General features: G+C 40.3%; 1 protein-coding gene across 1 annotated transcript in view; it reads left to right on the forward strand.

Annotated features, from left to right (window-relative positions):
• Positions 1 to 14,738: 14,738 nt before the first annotated feature.
• Positions 14,739 to 19,184, forward strand: part of Pnpt1 (polyribonucleotide nucleotidyltransferase 1) — a 29,835-nt gene continuing 25,389 nt past the window's right edge. The window contains exons 1-4 of the mRNA XM_032916020.1: positions 14,739 to 14,918; positions 16,784 to 16,844; positions 17,573 to 17,647; positions 18,320 to 18,425. Coding sequence (XP_032771911.1) covers positions 14,758 to 14,918; positions 16,784 to 16,844; positions 17,573 to 17,647; positions 18,320 to 18,425 — 403 coding nt within the window. The 5' untranslated portion in view covers positions 14,739 to 14,757. The remainder of the gene's footprint in view (positions 14,919 to 16,783; positions 16,845 to 17,572; positions 17,648 to 18,319; positions 18,426 to 19,184) is intronic.

The following is a 19,184-nucleotide window of genomic DNA, read 5'->3' on the forward strand; positions in this document are numbered from 1 at the left end:
GCTTCATCAACCCCCTGGATATCAACAGATAATCACTGTGCACAATTTAAGAAACTCCAACTCCAAGATCCTCCAAGATAGGTGCTCAACCTCCTCAATTCTGCACCAATACAAGACACTTTGGCGGGGGTGACCCAAACAGTATGGATGAGCAAGAAAGCATATGAGCATCCCACAATATACCCAATCGTTCTTGTAACAAGGAAGTCTGTTGATTTAAGTTCAGAATTCCCAATTAGATCTGTAAATTCAAAACATTCCAAACAGTCAAAGCTGCAGCCACTTCTCCAGACAGTTTATCCAATGTGTGCTTGCCTCAACAAGAGGTTGGGAGAGGGCAGTGGCTGCTGCAGCAATGGCTGGTGTAATAGCAGTGACAATGGCAAGGTCTCTCCCATGACAGGTCAGGATCAGTTGATTTTCTCCTGAATGACTGACAGGCAATGGAACTATACCTGGGATCCCCACAACCAGGGCAGAGTCCTCTGGTCCCCAGCAGCTTCACGTATTCCTGTGAAGAATATTCAAGACTATCTCCAGCATTAGTACCATTACAAACCACAAAGAAAAAATGGAGGACTTACATAGATGAAGGAAGAGATATTAAAATTTTTACTAAACTACTTTATTCAATTTTAAAGGAACCTTCAAAGGTGATAGACATATTCCAAGAAGCAGTGGAATTAAAAGCTACCCCCGTCTTAACATCAGAGGAGCAGCATCCAGGCATGTAAGAGGACCACAAAGAAACATTCCAGGGGGAAGTGGAGGGAACAATGTGTCCTGCCTGCAACTGTTCCTGCACAAATCCATGTGCTGCCTCCAATCTTTCAGAGAAAGGGGGCCACCACTCCATCTGTACAGGATAGGAAGCAACTTAGCAGTGGCCCCCATAACAAACCTCCCAATCCCACCCCATCTTCATGGGCTCAAACAATCAGATCCCCATTAGACACAGATTGACGGTCCCCCTTGTCTTACCTCCCCAAACCCTTACTGGGGTCAAATCCCTGTTCATTCAGCATCCTCTGCACTGGGTGGGGTTGAGTAGTAACCACTGCTCCCATATCATGTAAGATATTCCTCCCCCACCCCACAGCAGCATCTCTCCAAGCTGTCTGGGCACACTGCTCCCGAAATTCTCCTCTCCATATGAGACAATCTCCCCCAGACAGCACTGCCCTACATAATTGTAAGTAAAGGGAGCAAGGAGACCATAAGCAGAGCAACTCCGTAAAAGTCAGAGGAACATATTGTCTAATAAATTGACCTGCATTGTTGGGGTCTGGGATCTCAACAGGATAAGCCACTCCCTGTCCAGGGGGATGCTCAGGAAAATTTACCCTTCTCCTTGGAGCCTTGTCTCCATAACACCACTCCAAGGAAGGGTAGGGTTCATAAGCAGGAGGAGCAGGAGTTCCTTCTTCTCTACTCAAGAGAGCATCCTTGATCAATCTCCACAAAGAGAACATGGCAACAGGAATGCTCTCAGGGCCATTTCTCTGCAGTGTGTTTTGCAAATCTGTCTTAACATGTTCTCAATCAGGAATACTAAGTCCTCCTGATGAACAAACCAGGGACTAGTCTTTCCTGAAGTTTTAATAAGTTCTTTAGCTGTTTTTACCTTTATCTCTGTTCCCTGCTGTTTGAGCACAGCTATCATCTAATCTGTTAGCTGTAATGTGGAACTCACGTTTCCCATAGCACAATCCTTTTACTTACTGTGAACTAAACCTACCTTCGGTTCATCACTGCGCCATTCACCCAATATGTTCCTTTCACTTTGCTGGCCAGCTTCCTGGGACAATTCCGTCAAGGGCTACTCACTTTTCCAATCTTGGTGGGACCTCCACTTGACGGCATCCACACCACCACGGTACCAAGAATCAGGCGTAAGCCTGGGGGATTTAACAAAAGACAGAGACTCAGGTCATTTGTGCTACGAGAATGCCAAAGTTTTACTGAGGTTCACAGAATATATATACCAAGTCCTCCAGGTGGAAAAACCCCAGAAGCACAGTGGAAAAGCAAGTTTACATTCTCAGGATAAAAACAGGAACAGGGAAATGGAAAAACAAGTTTATGTTCTCAGGGTAAAAACAGGAATTGACTAAATGGTGCTACTGCCCATTGGCCAAACAGCCGATGTTCTTTTCTTTAAAACAAAAGTTTCCACATGCTTTAGCAAGGCTCAGCAGTGGGCAAACACTGAGAAAGCCTAGGAGGGTCTGACAAGCTTGAATAAATATGGCACCATGTGCTCATAAGAACAGGCACTGTTGGGAGGTATGGCCTTGCTGAAGTGGATGTGTTGTTGTTAGAGGAAGTGTGCCACTGGGGCAGACTTTTTGGTGACTGAGAGTTAAGTCAAACCATGAGGATCAGAGGCTGTGAAGATCAAAAAAAAAAAAGAAAAAAAAGAAAAAAAGAAAAGAAAAGAAAAACAAAAAGAAAAATCCAGACAGTGCTCACATTAGGAGATTGTGCTTGTAATCCCAAAACACAACTCCTCATCAGCACAGCCAGCTTTTGCAAGTCTACTTTAATAACAGACGTGGAAACTAGCCAGTATTAGTCAAATAAAATCCCTATTAAGAGCTCGGGAGATGGCAACAGTGACTTTTGCACAAGCATGAAAACCTGAATTCAAATACCCAGCACCCATGTGAACATGATCATGGCAGTTAGTGCCTCCAACAATAGGGTTTCAGGGTCCACAGACACAGAGAAGCCTCTCCATGGAACTGTGATGGCAAGAAACAGTACAATGATTGGAGAAGCGAGCCAAACAAATAGGACTGCCTAGCAAGAGCCACAGGGACAGAGATGTAGCCACTGCCACACCATGAAGAATTAGGACTCCTATAGACAGTCAATGGCTGCTGAAGAGGGGGATTCACTCTCCTACAGAGACAAGAAGCCTTTCCAGTTCCCCAATCCCAAGTGCTTGGCCTTCAGCACATAAATATAACAATACTAAATGGACTAAACAGGTTGCACACACGTGTGTGTGTGTGTGTGTGTGTGTGTGTGTGTGTGTGTGTGTGTGTGTGTGTGTATGGTTAGCAATAATAAAGAAGAGGACAATAATTTAAGAGTGAGTGAGGGGGCAGAGGAGTTGGAGGGGGTAGAAATGATGTGGATATGGTACTCATGCTTGGGGTTGGTCTGATACTGCTCTGTATTCAAATGCTAAGTACTGCCCCCCAAGATCTGGTTGCCCCCAAAGAGCAGACTTTCATGTACACTAAGTTATGTTATATAAACCTTACTCCCCAATGTAAAGCTATTGATTAAAATAAAGTGGCTAAAAGATTCAAGAGGAGACTAAATCCCTCTAAGAGAGAGCAAGAGCTGACTGCAGCCTTAGGCATACAAGTCTGCCATGCGGGCCAGCAACTTCTGAATGCTGTGCCCATTGTGACTGATCTGTCTACAGGGGGCTGTGAGGGCCCTGATCTCCTGGGAGCCTGGGAATATGCCTGCCACACTTTAGGGTCCCCCGGGACTCACCTATCTTGATCAGGAATTAGGGTATCTTTCACAGCCCACCGCCCTACAGGAAACCTTTTGATGAAACACACACACACACACACACACACACACACACACACACACACACACACACACACAGAGAGAGAGAGAGAGAGAGAGAGAGAGAGAGAGAGAGAGAGAGAGATGCATCATGCTATTGATGTAGTTCAGAGTTCCAATTAAGGCTTCTGCCTTAAATTCTGAAAAGGATGATTGTAAGATTGCACATTTATCAGAAATGATGGCTATCTTAGAGATGCCTTTACAGATTGAAACGGATGATGCTCAGGCATATGTATCCATTAAAATATAACAAAACTTTATAGAGATTATGGCATAAAACCTGTTACAGACATAACTTACAATCCTGCAGATCATTATGGAGAGTTCTAGCAAAAATTTTAGGGGAATGCTCATAAAATAAAAGGAGGACAAAAAACTCAAGAATAAATTAAATGATGGTGTGTTCACTTTAAATTTTTTCTATTTTATTAATCATTCCATTCATTTACATCTGAGATGATACTCCACTTCCCAGTTATCCCTCCACAACTCCCATCCCACTTTGAATTTTTTAAAAGTCAATGAAACAAGTGACACAAGTGTTAAGGAACACTGGATTTTAGAAAGGACTGATTTCTAAATAATGTAAATAAAATAAACATATAGAAAGCGAAATCCTAATTCCAGAATGGAAAAAAAGATATGTTGTGATGAGGAGGATATTTTGTATTTGTTGCAACAGGAAAAAATCTATGTCTTCCATTCAAATTATTGAAAATAAGATTTGACTGGGGAAGACCTACTGAAGATCTTGGCTACAGACTTAGAAAGGGGGAGATTTACTGGCAAGGTTAACAAGACAGGTAATGAAAGTACTGATCTTTCTACATGGAAACAGGCCTAAAACTGAGAAATGTATATCTATAAATATTCAGTAAATCTTGTTGGCTACAATGTCCTCAGGACTTATCATCCCATTCTTTTGAATGGTATAGATGAAAATTTATATTACAATTTGACTACAATCCAAGCTAATTTATAAGAAAGATGAATTTCCTTCACTTGCTCAAAGAATAAAAAAGTCTTCCTTAACTGATCTCTGCACCTTGCACACTGGATACATATGTTACTACAGAACTGTATACTATTTGTGAGAACTTATATGCTTATGGAGAAAACAACCAGAAAAACAACCCTGACAAATTCACCTTTTGAAAATGTTGAAATACTGAAGGATATTGTTCCAACATCCTGCTTGAACCTACTGTGCTGTTTCAGTAAAAGTCTTGCTTCCATGACAGCTTCAAAGAAAGCTGTTGACCCCAGGTCACCTCAATTCAACCAACCTTACATACTTACCCAGTCAGAACCTCTCTGAAGGCTTGGATTTTTCAAAACCTACTTTAATTAGGGTTCTTAATTGCTTAAACCTCTTCTATCCCATCCACCAGAGGTATTGAAAGAAGATGGTTAATAGGACAAGGAGGATGTGGACCTGTTTAGAAGTAGTTCTTTGGGGGAAATTCCAATCTTCGTTGTCAGAATATCCCAACATCAAACACGAATCAATAGCCGCAGTCCAGTTCAGAAGAAACCATGAGGCTCCACCAAATGAGCACAGTTCCACATAAGCAGCAAGAAGCAGCCAGAATATCACGAGAAGTTTGGTGCTTTTCTCTCTACGAAGTCACAACAAGCAAAGACCAGTAAAGCATTGCAAGGAGAACCAATGCAAGAGTGTGTGTCATCAGCGAAGACCAACTAAGTTTTTCAAGGTGAACCACTGCAAGAGTGTCCTCTCACTATGGAAAGAATTCTATTTATATTTTTCTAAATAGCATGCACCCTCTCAAGTGTCTGCTCCAGCAAAACATCACAAGACAGCTTCCAGAAAAATACCACATTTAATCGGGGATTTCTCTCTTTTTCTTTCCTCTATCCTTTCTTTCTTTGGTAAGAAGAAAGGTTAAAAAGAAAAAGAAGGTAATATAAGAATATTATAGCAATTCTATAAAAAAGGGGTAAATTGTTGAATCTATACTCTTCACCCAAAGACATTTTATAGCTAATAATGTTACATTGGTATAGATCTTTGTATATTGATATGTATTAAGGTTATATTTTATTACATTAGTATAGATCTTTGCATATTGATACAAAATTAAGGTTACTTTTGTTACAACATGCTATGTATACATGTTTTCAACTCTTGAAGTATTGTTGGTTCTTAGTAATGTATTATAAGTTCTAGTCCTTTTAAAAGCTGCTATTACAAGTTGTTCAGAATAATTAAGTAACACAAAGTAGTAGTCAATCAAACTTACGGTCATGTTAGATGCTAAACTAGTTTACCACAAAATTGTTTCCAAGGTTGAACAGATGTCAAATAGTTAGAAACAAAGTTTGACTATTAACATGTACTGTAGGGGCTGGAGAGATGGCTCAGTGGTTAAGAGCACTGACTGCTCTTCCAGAGGTCCTGAGTTCAAATCCCAGCAACTACATTGTAGCTCACAACTATCTGTAATGAGATCTGATGCCCCCTTCTGGTGTGTCTGAAGACAGCCACAGTGTACAGTGTACAGTGTTCAGTGCATAATAAATAAATCTCTTAAACAAAACATATACTTAGTTAGATGGTCCTCAAACACTTCAGAGACTTACAGAATATGACATTTAAAAATACTTTATCGATTTAAGCTTTTTGGGGGCAATGAGACAGATTTGCTCTTGGCAGTACCCCAATTTCTACTTCAAAGAAGATGATAAGCATCAGAAAACCTCCTTAAGGAGTTTGCTTCAAATGTGGCCATTTACCACTGGGCAAAATCTGCCCTTGCTTCAATGGTACACAGAATGCTGTCTGAAATGGACAAACATGGATGCTGGGAAATTGACTGACAAGCTTTGCAAAGGCAGGGTAGGCTAGCCCTTCATAATTGCTGCTCCACAGAAAACTATGTCAAATATTCTGGGCCAAAAGGCTGAAGATAGATGCTTCAATGTTTAAGAAAAATTCTGAGGGAGTTTTCAGGCAGCCAACTTTCTCTGTCATCTCTATAGTTTTAGAAGCTGCTTCCCTACACTTATTGTATATACAAGTAATATTTATTCCTTCTAAGTTCTCTGATGGAGTAGAAGACTACATAGTTGTAGTCTCACAAACTTAAATTGTTTAGCACTTAAAGAGATGTATTAGGTCTAAGAAAATGTTTTAGGTTAGTGATACAAGTTATAATAGAAAATGACGGGAAACTGAACCGGTCACACAGCTCCCTGCACCCAATCCTTTGGAGAAGAAAGCTGGACCCTCAGAAGTGCAGACACTCCTGAGAACTCAGAGAAGTCTACTCTCTGCCCACATTCCCGACCCAAGAGGAAAATTGCCTAGTGCCATCTGTGCCTCCTGCTCACGGGGACCTAGGAGCAGTCAGGGACAGGACCGATCCGGTTTTTGCCTGCTCCAAGAGCTTAAAGCCAGTCACCAGGAGAGCCTACACACCTGAGAGCAGAGGTAAGACCAACTTTTCTGCTCCAAGTGACCTGCCTGGTGGGTTCAGGACACACAAAGGCAAAAGTCCTCTGGGACAGAGCACTTCTGGTTTCTGACTGTGTCCAGAATTGATCTGATCTAATCCAACAGCTCCTTGCACACAAATCCGATGGGGGAGAGAGCTGAACACCCAGAAGTTCCGACAATCCTGAGACTGCAGGCCAGTCTGCCATTGTGCCCACCTCTCCCACATCCGTGGCCCAAGAGGAAAATGCATAGTGCCTCTGGATACAGAAATAAAGGAGCAGTCAGGAGCAGGAACCTCCACAAATCCTGTGGGGGAGAGAGATGGACCCTCAGAAGTACAGACTCCTGAGAACTCTGAGGAGACTGTTCTCTGCCCACATTCCCAAACCAAGAGGAAATTGCCGAGTGCCTTCTTTGCCCTATGGGCAGAGGGACTTAGGAGCAGTCAGGGGCAGGACCTTCCCAGTTTCAGCCTTCACCAAGAGCTGAATGCCAGTCACCAGAAGCACCTACACACCTGAGAGCAGAGCTCTCTATTCCCATATCTGGCTGAAAGAAAACAGGTCTACAGAAGTGCTGACACACAGACCTACAGGAGTGCCAAGCTACTGTCAGAAACAGCAAGACAAGCTAACACCAGAGACAACCTGATGGCAAAAGGCAAGCTCAGGAACCTAAGCAACAGACACCACCATACTTGGCATCATCGGAGCCCAGCTCTCCCACCAAAGCAAATACTGGATATCCAAACACACCGGAAAAGCAAATTTTAGATATAAAATCACATTTTATGATGATGATGGAGGACTTTAAGAAGGACATAAATAATTCCCTTAAAGAAATACAGGACGGGGCTGGGATTTAGCTCAGTGGTAGAGCGCTTACCCTAGGAAGAAGCATAAGGCCCTGGGTTCGGTCCCCAGCTCCAAAAAAAAACCAAAAAAAAAAAAAAAAAATACAGGACAACAAAAGTAAACAAATAGAAGCCCTTAAAGAGGAAACACAAAAATCCCTTAAAGAATTACAGGAAAACACAACCAAACAGGTGGAAGAATTGAACAAAACCATCCAGGATTTTAAAATGGAAACAGAAAAAAAAAAAAAGAAAGAAAACATAAAGAGAGACAATCCTGAAGATAGAAAACCTAGGGAAGAGATCAGGAGACATAGATGCAAGCATCACAAACAATACAAGAGAAAGAAGAGATAATTTCAGGGGCAGAAGATACCATAGAAAACATTGACACAACTGTCAAAGATAATGTAAAACGCAAAAAGGTCCCAGCCCAAAACATCAGGACACAATGAGAAGATCAAACCTAAGGATAATAGGTATAGAAGAGGGTGAAGACTCCCAACTTAAAGGCCCAGTAAATATCTTCAACAAAATTATAAAAGAACATTTCCCTAACTTAAAGAAAGAAATGCCCATAAACATAAAAGAAGCCTACAGACCTCCAAATCAATTGGACCAGAAAAGAAATTCTTCCTGTCACATAATAGTCAAAACACCAAATGCACAAAACAAAGAATTTTAAAAGCAGTAAGGGAGAAGGTCAAGTAACATATAAAGACAGACCTATTAGAATTACAACAGACTTCTCACCAGAGACTATGAAAGTCAGAAGATCCTGCCAGCCCAGGCTACTATATCCAGCAAAACTCTCAATTAACATAGATGGAGAAACCAAGATATTCCATGAGAAAACCAAATTTACACAATATCTTTCTACAAATCCAGCCCTACAAAGGGTAATAGATGGAAAACTCCAACACAGGGAGGGAAACTACAACCCTAGAAAAAGCAAGAAAGTAATCTCCTTGCAACGAAACCAAAAGAAGAGAGACACACAAACGTAATTCTACCTCTAACAACAAAAATAACAGGAAGCAACACTCACTATTCCTTAATATCTCTTAACATCAATTAACTCAATTCCACAGTAAAAAGACATAGATTAACAGACTAGATACATAAACAAGACCCAGCATTTTGCTGCATACAGGAAACACAACCTCAGAGAAAAAGACAAACACTACCTCAGATTAAAAGGATGGAAAACAACTTCCCAAGCAAATGGTCTGAAGAAACATGCTGGAGTAGCCATTCTAATATTGAATAAAGTCAAAAGTCATAAAAAAAGATAAGGAAAGTCATTTCATATTCATCAAAGGAAAAATCCACCAAAATGAACTCTCAATCCTAAATATCTATGCTCCAAAGGCAAGGGCACTTATATTTATAAAAGAAACCTTATTAAAGCTCAAATCACACATTATACCTCACACAGCAATAGTAGGAGATTTCAACACCCAACTCTCATCAATGGACAGATCGTGGAAACAGAAATTAAACAGAGACATAGAGAAACTAACACAAGTTATGACCAAATGCACTTAACAGATATTTATAGAACATTTCATCCTAAAACAAAAGGATACACCTTCTTCTCACCACCTCATGGTACCTTCTCCAAAATTGACCATATAATCGATCACAAAATAGGCCTCAACGGATACAGGAAGATTGAAATAATCCCATGCATCATATCAGATCATCACGGACTAAGGCTGGTCTTCAATAACAACAAAAATGACAGAAAGCCCACATATAAATGGAAGTTGAACAATGCTCTACTCAATGATAACCTGGTAAAGGAAGAAATAAAGAAATAAATTAAAAACTTCTCAGAATTTAATTAAAATGAAGGCACAACATACCCAAACTTATGGGACACAATGAAAGAAGTGCTAAGAGGAAAACTCATAGCTCTGAGTGCCTGCAGAAAGAAACAGGAGAGACCATACATCAGCAGCTTGACAGCACACCTAAAAGCTCTAGAACAAAAAGAAGCAAATACACCCAAGAGGAATAGAAGGCAGAAAATAATCAAACTCAGGGCTGAAATCAACCAAGTAGAAACAAAAAGGACTGTACAAAGAATCAACAAAACCAGGAGCTGGTTCTATTTAGAAAATTAACAAGATAGATAAATCCTTAGCCAGACTAACCAGAGGGCACAGAGAGTGTATCCAAATTAGCAAAATCAGAAATGAAGAGAGACCTAACAACAGAATCTGAAGAAATTTTAAAAAATCCTAAGATCCTACTACAAAAGCCTATATTCAACAAAATTGGAAAGTCTGGAGGAAATGGACAATTTCCTAGACAAATACCAGGTATCAAAGTTAAATCAGGAACAAATAAACATCTAAACAACCCCATAACTCCTAAAGAAATAGAAACAGTTATTAATAGTCTCCCAACCAAAAAGAGCCCAGGTCCAGATAGGTTCAGTGCAGAATTCTATCATGCCTTTGTAGAAGACCTCATACCAATACTGTCCAAAATATTCCACAAAATAGGAACAGACAGACAACTACTAAATTCCTTCTATGAAGCCACAATTACTCTTATACTGAAACCACACAAAGACTCAACAAAGAAAGAGAACTTCAGACCAATTTCCCTTATGAATATTGGCGCAAAAATACTCAATAAAATCCTTGCAAACCGAATCCAAGAACACATCAAAAACAATCATCCATCATGACCAAGTATGCTTCATCCCAGGGATGCAGGGGTGGTTTAATATATGAAAATCTATCAATGTAATCCACTATATAAACAAACTCAAAGATAAGAAGCACATGATCATATCATTAGATGCTGAGAAAGCATTTGACAAAGTTCAACACCCCTTCATGATAAAAGTCCTGTAAAGATCAGGAATTCAAGACCCATACCTAAACACAGTAAAAGCCATATACAGCAAACCAGTAGCTAACATTAAAATAAATGGAGAGAAACTTGAAGAAATCCCTCTACATCAGGGACTAGACAAGGCTGCCCACTTTCTCACTACCTAGTCAATATAGTACTAACCAGAGCAATTAGAAAACAAAAAGAGGTCAACAGGATACAAATTGGAAAGGAAGAAGTCAAAATATCACTATTTGCAAATGATTGATACTATACTTAAGTGACCCCAAAAATTCTACTCCTACAGCAGCTGATAAACCACTTGAGCAAATTGGCTGAATATAAAATTAACAAATCAGCAGTCTTCCTCTACTCAAAAGATAAACAGGCTGAGAAAGAAATTAGGGGAAATAATATAAAAAATATACCTTGGGATGACTCTAACCAAGCAAGTGAAAGATCTGTATGACAAGAACTTCAAGTCTCTGAAGAAAGAAATTGAAGATTTCAGAAGATAGAAAGATCTCCCATGCTCATGGACTGGCAGGATTAATATAGTAAAAATGGTAATCTTGCTGAAAGCAATCTACAGATTCAATGCAATCCCCATCAAAATTCCAACTCAATTCTTCACAGAGTTAGAATGAACAATTCATTTGGAATAACAAAAAGCCCAGGAGAGCAAAAAATATTCTCAACAACAAAATAACTTCTGGGGGAATCGCCATCCCTGACCTCAAGCTGTATTACAGAGTGATAGTGATAGAAATTGCGTAGTATTGGTACCAAGACAAGCAGGTAGATCAATGGAATAGAATTCAAGACCCAGAAATGAACTGACACTTAATCTTTGATAAAGGAGCTAAAACCATCCAATGGAAAAAAGACTGCATTTTCAACAAATGGTGCTGGTTCAACTGGAGGCCAGCACATAGAAGAATGCAAATCAATCCATTCTTATCTCCTTATACAAAGGTCAATCCAAGTGAATCAAAGACCTCCACATAAAACCAGATTCACTGAAACTAATAGAAAAAAAAAAGTGGGGAAGAGTCTCAAACACATAGGCACTGGGGAAAATTTCCTGAATAAAACACCAATGGCTTATGCTCTAAGATTGACAAATGGGAACTCATAAAATTCTGTAAAGGCAAAGGACACTGTCATTAGGACAAAACAGCAAGCAACAGATTGGGAAAAGATCTTTACCAATCCTATTTCTGATAGAGAGCTAATATTCAATATATACAAAGAATTCAAAAAGTTAGACTCCAGAAAACCAAATAATCCTATTAAAAATAGGGTACAGAGCTAAAAACATTCTCAACTGAAGAATATCAAATGTCTGAGAAGCACCTAAAGAAATGTTCAACATCCTTAATCATCAGGGAAATGCAAATAAAAACAACCCTGAGATTCCCGATTCCACCTCACACTATTCAGAATAGCTAAGATAAAAAACTTAGGAACAGTAGATGCTGGCAAAGATGTGGAGAAAGAGGAACATTTCTCTATTGTTGGTGGGTTTGCAAGCTGGTACAACCACTGGCAGTTCCTCAGAAAATTAGACATAGGACTACCTGAGGACCCAGCTACACCACTCCATTACATCTACCTGAAAGATGCACTAACATATAAGAAGGACACGTGCTCCACTATGTTCATAGCAGCTTTATTCATAATAGCCAGAAGCTGGAAAGAACCCATTCTTCCCATTCTTCCACAGAGGAATGAATACAGAAATACTCAGGTATAAAAAAACAGTGTATTCATGAAATTCTTAGGCAAATGGGTGGAACTAGAAAATATCATCCTGAGTGAGGTAACCCCGTCATAAAAGAATACAGCTGGTATGAACTCACTGATAAGTGGATATTAGCCCAAAAGCTTGGAATACCTAAGATACCATTCATAGACCACTTGAAGGTCAATAAGAAGACAGACCAAATTTTGGATGCTTCAGTCCTTCTTAGACAGGGAAACAAAATACTCATGGGAAGAAATACATGGACAATGAGTGGAGCAGACACTGAAGGAAAAGCCATCCAGAGACTACCCCACCTGGGGATCCATCCCACATGCCGCCACCAAACCCATACAATATTGCTGATGCCAAGAAGTGCTGCTGACAGGAGGCTGATATGGATGTCTCCTGATAAGCTCTGTCAGAGCCTTACTGATACATATTAAGATATTTGCAGTTAACCATCAGTTTGAGCAGGGGAATCCCAATGGAGGAGTTAGAAAAAGGACTGAAGGAGCTAAAGAGGTTTGCAACCCCTAATATCAACCAGTCAGATGCCCCAGAGCTCTCAGAGACTAAACCACCAACCAAACAGTATACATGGAGGGACCTATGGCTCCAGTCTCATATGTAGCAGAGGATGGCATTGTCTGTCATCAATGGGAAGAGAAGCCTTTGGTCCTGTGAAGCCTCATTTCCCCAGAATAGGAAATGCCAGGGTGTTGAGATGGGTGTGAGCAGGTGGGAGGGGAGCATCCTCATAGAAGCAGTGAGAGGGGGAATCAGAGAGGGGGAAACCAGGAAAGGGGATAACATTTGAAATGTAAATAAATAAACTACCCAATAAGAAAAGAAGTAAAAGTGGTAAAATTTCAGTTATCAGGCAGGGGGGTCACAGGGACACATGAAGGGGAGGAAGATGAAGGAGAATGAAGGAGGAAGTAGATGAAGAGAACAGGAGATCTCCATTCTATGTGATGGACATGTTTGCATGCCTGAATGAACTGTATTTTACCACTCCTCGACTGCTGGAGCAGAAGTAACCAGGAGATTCAAACAGAAAATATTTGGGGAGTGAAGCTAGGAATTAACAGTCTAGCATATAGAAAAAACATAGATTGGGGTAATCCCCCAGTAATTGTGCAAGACCTTATTAAATAATCTATAGGATTCTGACTGGGTTGTTCCAGGACTACCTGGGACTTATTACTAATGAATAAAGTTTATTAAAATCCATTTACATTCATGAAATTCTCAAAAATAAAAATTTAAAGTTAAAAAAAAGAATTATAGTTCTCTGGGTTTTGTTTTGTTTCTTTTCTTTTTTCCCCTCTGATTTCTCATTTGTGCCTCCCCAGTTATCAGACCCAACCAAAATCAAGAAGACCAGGGAGCTGGAGTGTTGCACCTCATAAAGGAGGAAGGGAAGGGTGGCAAATGCACCGGGGAAATCAGACTTTGAAATACTCAGCACAGTTTCCTAGATTGCTTGCATTCATAGATTGCTTGCATTCAGACTGAGCTCTATTTTCGGTGTGTGTGTGTGTGTGTGTGTGTGTGTGTGTGTGTGTGTGTGTGTGTGTGTGTACACGTGTGTGTATGAGGCCAGACTGGCTCTCTATTTCTGTGTGTGTGTGTGTGTGTGTGTGTGTGTGTGTGTGTGTGTGTGTATACACGTGTACGAATGTATGGAGGCCAGAAATTAAAGTAAGGTGTCTTGTTTGATTGCATACCACTTATATATTGAGGTAGGAGCCCTCAGGAAAGTCTAACAAGCCAGGTTGACTCATGAGTTCATTCTCAGCCTCTGAATGCTGGAATTACAGGTGGCTGCTACTGGGGGCATGCCCTTCCATAGGCACAATCCTAGATCTTTAGGTAAGAGCCAAATAATCATGGGTTGTTCAATATTTATTTACTGTTATATATTAAACACGTTGTTCTAAGACTGTCTTTTAAACAGTGATCACACACATACACGGCCGGAGGGGCGGTATTACTTAAAGGGCTTTCTTTAAATCTATAATATCTATACAATTTAAGGGAGTATTTATTTTTCACTGATAAGAGCAGGAAAAAGCTGACTGAAAAACGCATTCTGGTGGTTTGACCCTCTCGCGTCTACGTAGGAAGCCTGCTAGGATTGCTTTCCCGGCAGTTTTCAGGTTCCACGGAAACGAAACCGCGTCCGGCTCCGCCCACCTGCGGGCTGGCCAATGAGGCACCGCCCGGGCGGTCCGCGCTCTGGGTGTCATGGCGGCTTGCAGGCCGTGCTGCTTGTGCCTGTGGCTCCGACCGCTGAGCTGCGGTCCCCTCGGCCGGCCAAGGCGGCATCGTACACTCAGCTATTTGCAGGTGCGAGCGCTGTGGAGCGGCACCCGGTCCAGAGCAGTGACTGTGGACTTGGGACACAGGTGAGGAACCGTGTGAGCTCCCGGACTTTTCACGCAGTGTCCTGTTCAGGAAGCCCTGGTAGCCAAAAGTCCCCCGGGTAGGAATCCAGCAGCCTAAGTCTCTTTTAACCTCTCTTCTCCAAACCTAAGGTCGAGATTTCCTTTTCCGGATTTAAAGTCTATCTCCCTGGGCCCTCTCCCTTCCCACGCAAGCCGCTGCCCTTTGCCTCGTATCTTCCCCCTGGCCCTGCAGTGAACTTCCTGAGTCCTATTCTGCCTGTGCCCCTGACGTCCTTTCTCTGTATCTTCCGAGACCTCGAGCTCAGTAGTAAGAAACGTACCACGACCACCTCTAGGTAATGCGCTGTCAATCCCAGCTCCACTGATGGACAGAACTGAGACCAGTGTGAGCCGGAGTTGACCCTGTCTTTTTGTTGAATGCCATTTATAAGATGCACATAGTCCTGTTAAACCTGTAGTGTAGATACAGTTACCGTCCAACAAAAGGTCAAAAACGTAAATTTTTCAGTTATCAAAACAGGGGGTGGGAGATGAATATTTAAATAATTTTTTAAAAAAAGCTTTTCCCTGAAGCTCTACTTTGTGTGGCAGGCAGGCTGCTGCCTGTGTCCTTCCTTGGCATCTGTTTACTCTTTCCATCACTGTTCTGCTTGCTCATTGTATCAGTCTTCTTATTTATGTTCATGGAGTATTTAGTTAGGTAGGCATTCACTCACATGGTTTGGCATATGGGAACTTCAAAACTCTTCCACTTATTCCCAAGTGCCCACTCCAAACCAGAGGCTACTATGCAGAATGGGTCATCTATGTATTTGGAGATATTTTATACATATAATGTTGAAAAGTAAATTGTTATAAGGCAAAGTGAACACCAAAAAGAAAATTCATAAATTTAATAGCTTCCTTGGAATAATCAAAATTACATTACTCACCCCCCCACCCCAGACAAATCTGTCTGCCTTTTTGCATTATCAGAATTCATTGGATAACAATAGATTCACACACTAACAACGTAATTTGCCAGGTAGTTCCATCACTAGTGGTGTTGCTAGATGTCTTTCTATGGGGTCTGGGTGAGGGTGTCGTTCCATTCATTGCTTGGCTGTGTTTGAGGAGTTCTTCTACCCTTTTAATATATCCATGTGTTCACATTATGTTCCCAATATATTTGAAAAGTTTAGAGGTCATACCTTTTTACTTTTAGAATTTAGGTATTTATATATCTGTGCCTTGTGGGTGGTTCTAGACAGGAGCTGGTGTACACTTGCATAACATACATCTTGCCTCTGTATTTGGCCTATGTCATAGCTAAAAAGACATTGTCTAGTCTGAGTTTATGAAGATTTACTTCTCTTTCTCCCCCCCCCAAGAGTTTTATTTTATTTTATTGCTCTAAAAGGAATAGTATCTATTTTGAGTTTTTTTGTGTGGAGTATGTGACCATCTCAACATCTTTGACTGAAAAAGACTGGTTTTTTCACCATTAAATTGTCTTGACAGCACTGTTGAGCATGAAAGTCTTTATTGTTATTATTAAGTTTTTAAGCTTCAAAATGTTATTTATCAGAAGATGGTCTTTATTAATTTTAACAATTATTTTAACAGGGAAGAAGAGAAGAGTTTGCGTGTTAGGTTTATACAGATGCATTACCTTGGTTCCAATCATCTTTAAGCTCTTAAATATCTATGCTTTTGATGATCACAACTCCAACTTACTTTTTTTTCCTGATTATTGGGACCCTTTCATTCTGGTGTTTTGTTGTTCTTTTGTTTTGTTTTGTTTTCCCCTAGATTCTCCAGTTACTTTTACTAAGCAAAGCCTTGTACTGGTGTCATTTTATATTTAAAAAATTCTTTTTAAACAGAAAATTAGAAATATCCTCTGGAAAACTGGCAAGATTTGCTGATGGCTGTGCTGTGGTACAGGTAGGAAACCAGTCTTTGCTTTATTCATGGTGACTGGGTATCTTTGTAGCATCATAAGTCAACATTGTGGTACTGGGCGCTAGTTCAGACACTACTAAGGATATTTCTAGTGTCAGAACCATGCTAGGCCGTCAAAGTCAGTGTTGTGTATATTAAATGACACTTAAATTCTCTTCCAAATTCTGTGGGCTATATTGTAGTCTGTTAAAATCCATTATGCTTTTTCTAGAAAAAGTGTTCTATTATTTTTAATTTTAATTCTTAAAAATTTTTCTTTATAGTCTAAATTTCTTCTTAAAGAGTGAAAAATATGATTCAGTTTGTTATGTTCAGATATGTTCAGATGTGACTAAGCTGTTAGCCATTTCTTCATGTGAAAACATCAGTGAATATTCTAATACTGACCTTGGTCAAATAGAAAGGATCAAGACTGGACTAGTTGTGGTCACATGAAATGAGAGATCTTTCGTTGAGCCTGGCTTAGTAGTATAAGCATTTAAACCCAGTGCCCTGGACCTCTGTGGTTAGAAGTAGATCTCTGTGAGTTTGAGGTCAGCATAGTGAATTTCAGGCCAACCAGGGCTACATAATGAGACATTATTGAGAGACAGACAGAGAAATATCTTCCATTGAGTTTATTTGGTGTGGGGATTCATTCAATTACTGTTTATACTTTAATGTCTGATTTCAAAGAAATTTACTGGTATTTTTGTATATGTTCAATCAAGTCAGGTGATACTGCAGTAATGGTCACAGCTGTCAGCAAAACAAAACCTTCACCTTCCCAATTCATGCCATTGGTGGTAAGTATTTGCTTGTTTATATGAGCCTCTAGAATGGTATATGTGTAGAATGTATACTACCCTGTTCAAGTGTCTGAAGTTAAAATTAAGCTGTACAAGAAGGGAATGCCCTTAGATGTTTGAGAGAGACTGCATGTCAGTTAAGGGACTGGAGTGATTGCTGTGAGTGAGCTTACTTGAGAACATCCAGCTTGATGAGGTAGGAGGGAGTCAGGAATACTGCACTGTGGTGTTAGGGAAGCAATTCATTCATTGTTTTTGTAGGGCTTCTTCCAGTTTGGGTCTGCAAACTATATGTTAAGTGAGTAATTCATTCTGATTTTTGTGTCTTTCTAATATGATAAGCAGAAGGCAATTAAGTCTCACAGTCTAAAGCAGAGGAAGGGGCACTATTTGACTTGGTTAAGGTAAGCTACTGCAGAAAGTAGTGAGGTTAGGCAGTCATCTGACTGTTACATGAAAGAAAGGCCTTTTTTCATGAGTTGAAGTACTCTATATACTTTTCTTCCTGTGAGGGTTTTAAGAGAATACTAAAAGCAAATAAAATATTATGTACATGCAGTCTAGAATATGTTGCTAGTAACCTCAGGAAAATTAATACTTACATAGCTGTTCTTGGGATATACTTAAAAAGGCAATTGTGTTAACCTTAATTCTTCTTTGCTACTTCAGGTGGACTACAGACAGAAGGCTGCTGCAGCAGGTAGAATCCCCACAAACTACCTTAGAAGAGAGATTGGCTCTTCTGACAAAGAGATTCTTACAAGTCGAGTAATAGGTAAGCTCTTAGCAGAGGTGCTCCCTTCACTGTGCCAGTGCTCACCTCACTTCTCTCTGTTCTACAGTCTGCTCAGCTATCTTTCATTGTATGACTTTTATCAGATATTACTTACTATCAGTTCCCTCACTCAGATATATGCTTCATTAGAGGAAAAACTTGTTTTGCCACTGCCAAATCCCAATTCCTAGTATAGCTTGGTGCAGAGGCAGTCAGTAAACACTGGCTTATGCAGTGAATCTGCAATGTGTGAATCCATGCTCATGCCTATTCCTGTTTATTTTTTTGTTTTTAGGTTGTTTTTTGTTTTTCTGTTTTCATTTTTATGTTCAACTTAGTAACTCCTAAAAATTTTATTTCTCAGCTATTACAGTATATCTATCATCTTCTAAGTCTTTTTTCTGAAAGAAGAGGCGTGTGTGGAGGAGAAGCAGGATGAGGAGGGAGAGGAGGGAGGAAGTGGTGGTGGTGGTGGTGGTGGTGGTGGTGGTGGTGGTGGTGGTGGTGGTGGTGGTGGTGGTGGTGGTGGTGGTGAAGGTGGTGAAGAAACCCAGAGCTATTCACATGATAGGCAAATGGGGTTCTACTAGGTTATATCACCAGCCAATCTTCCAAATCTTTGACATCTGCAAATGTTGTGGATCCTTTGTAGTTTATAGCTTTTTCTATGCAGTAATTGCTAGCTTGTATATATTTATTTGTATTCCTCAGTCACAGTAAACCAAAGAAATATGTTTTTTCATCTGCTATTGGTCTTGA

The sequence above is a fragment of the Rattus rattus genome, chromosome 11 (genome assembly GCF_011064425.1).
Source record: "Rattus rattus isolate New Zealand chromosome 11, Rrattus_CSIRO_v1, whole genome shotgun sequence".
Taxonomy (NCBI): domain Eukaryota; kingdom Metazoa; phylum Chordata; class Mammalia; order Rodentia; family Muridae; genus Rattus; species Rattus rattus.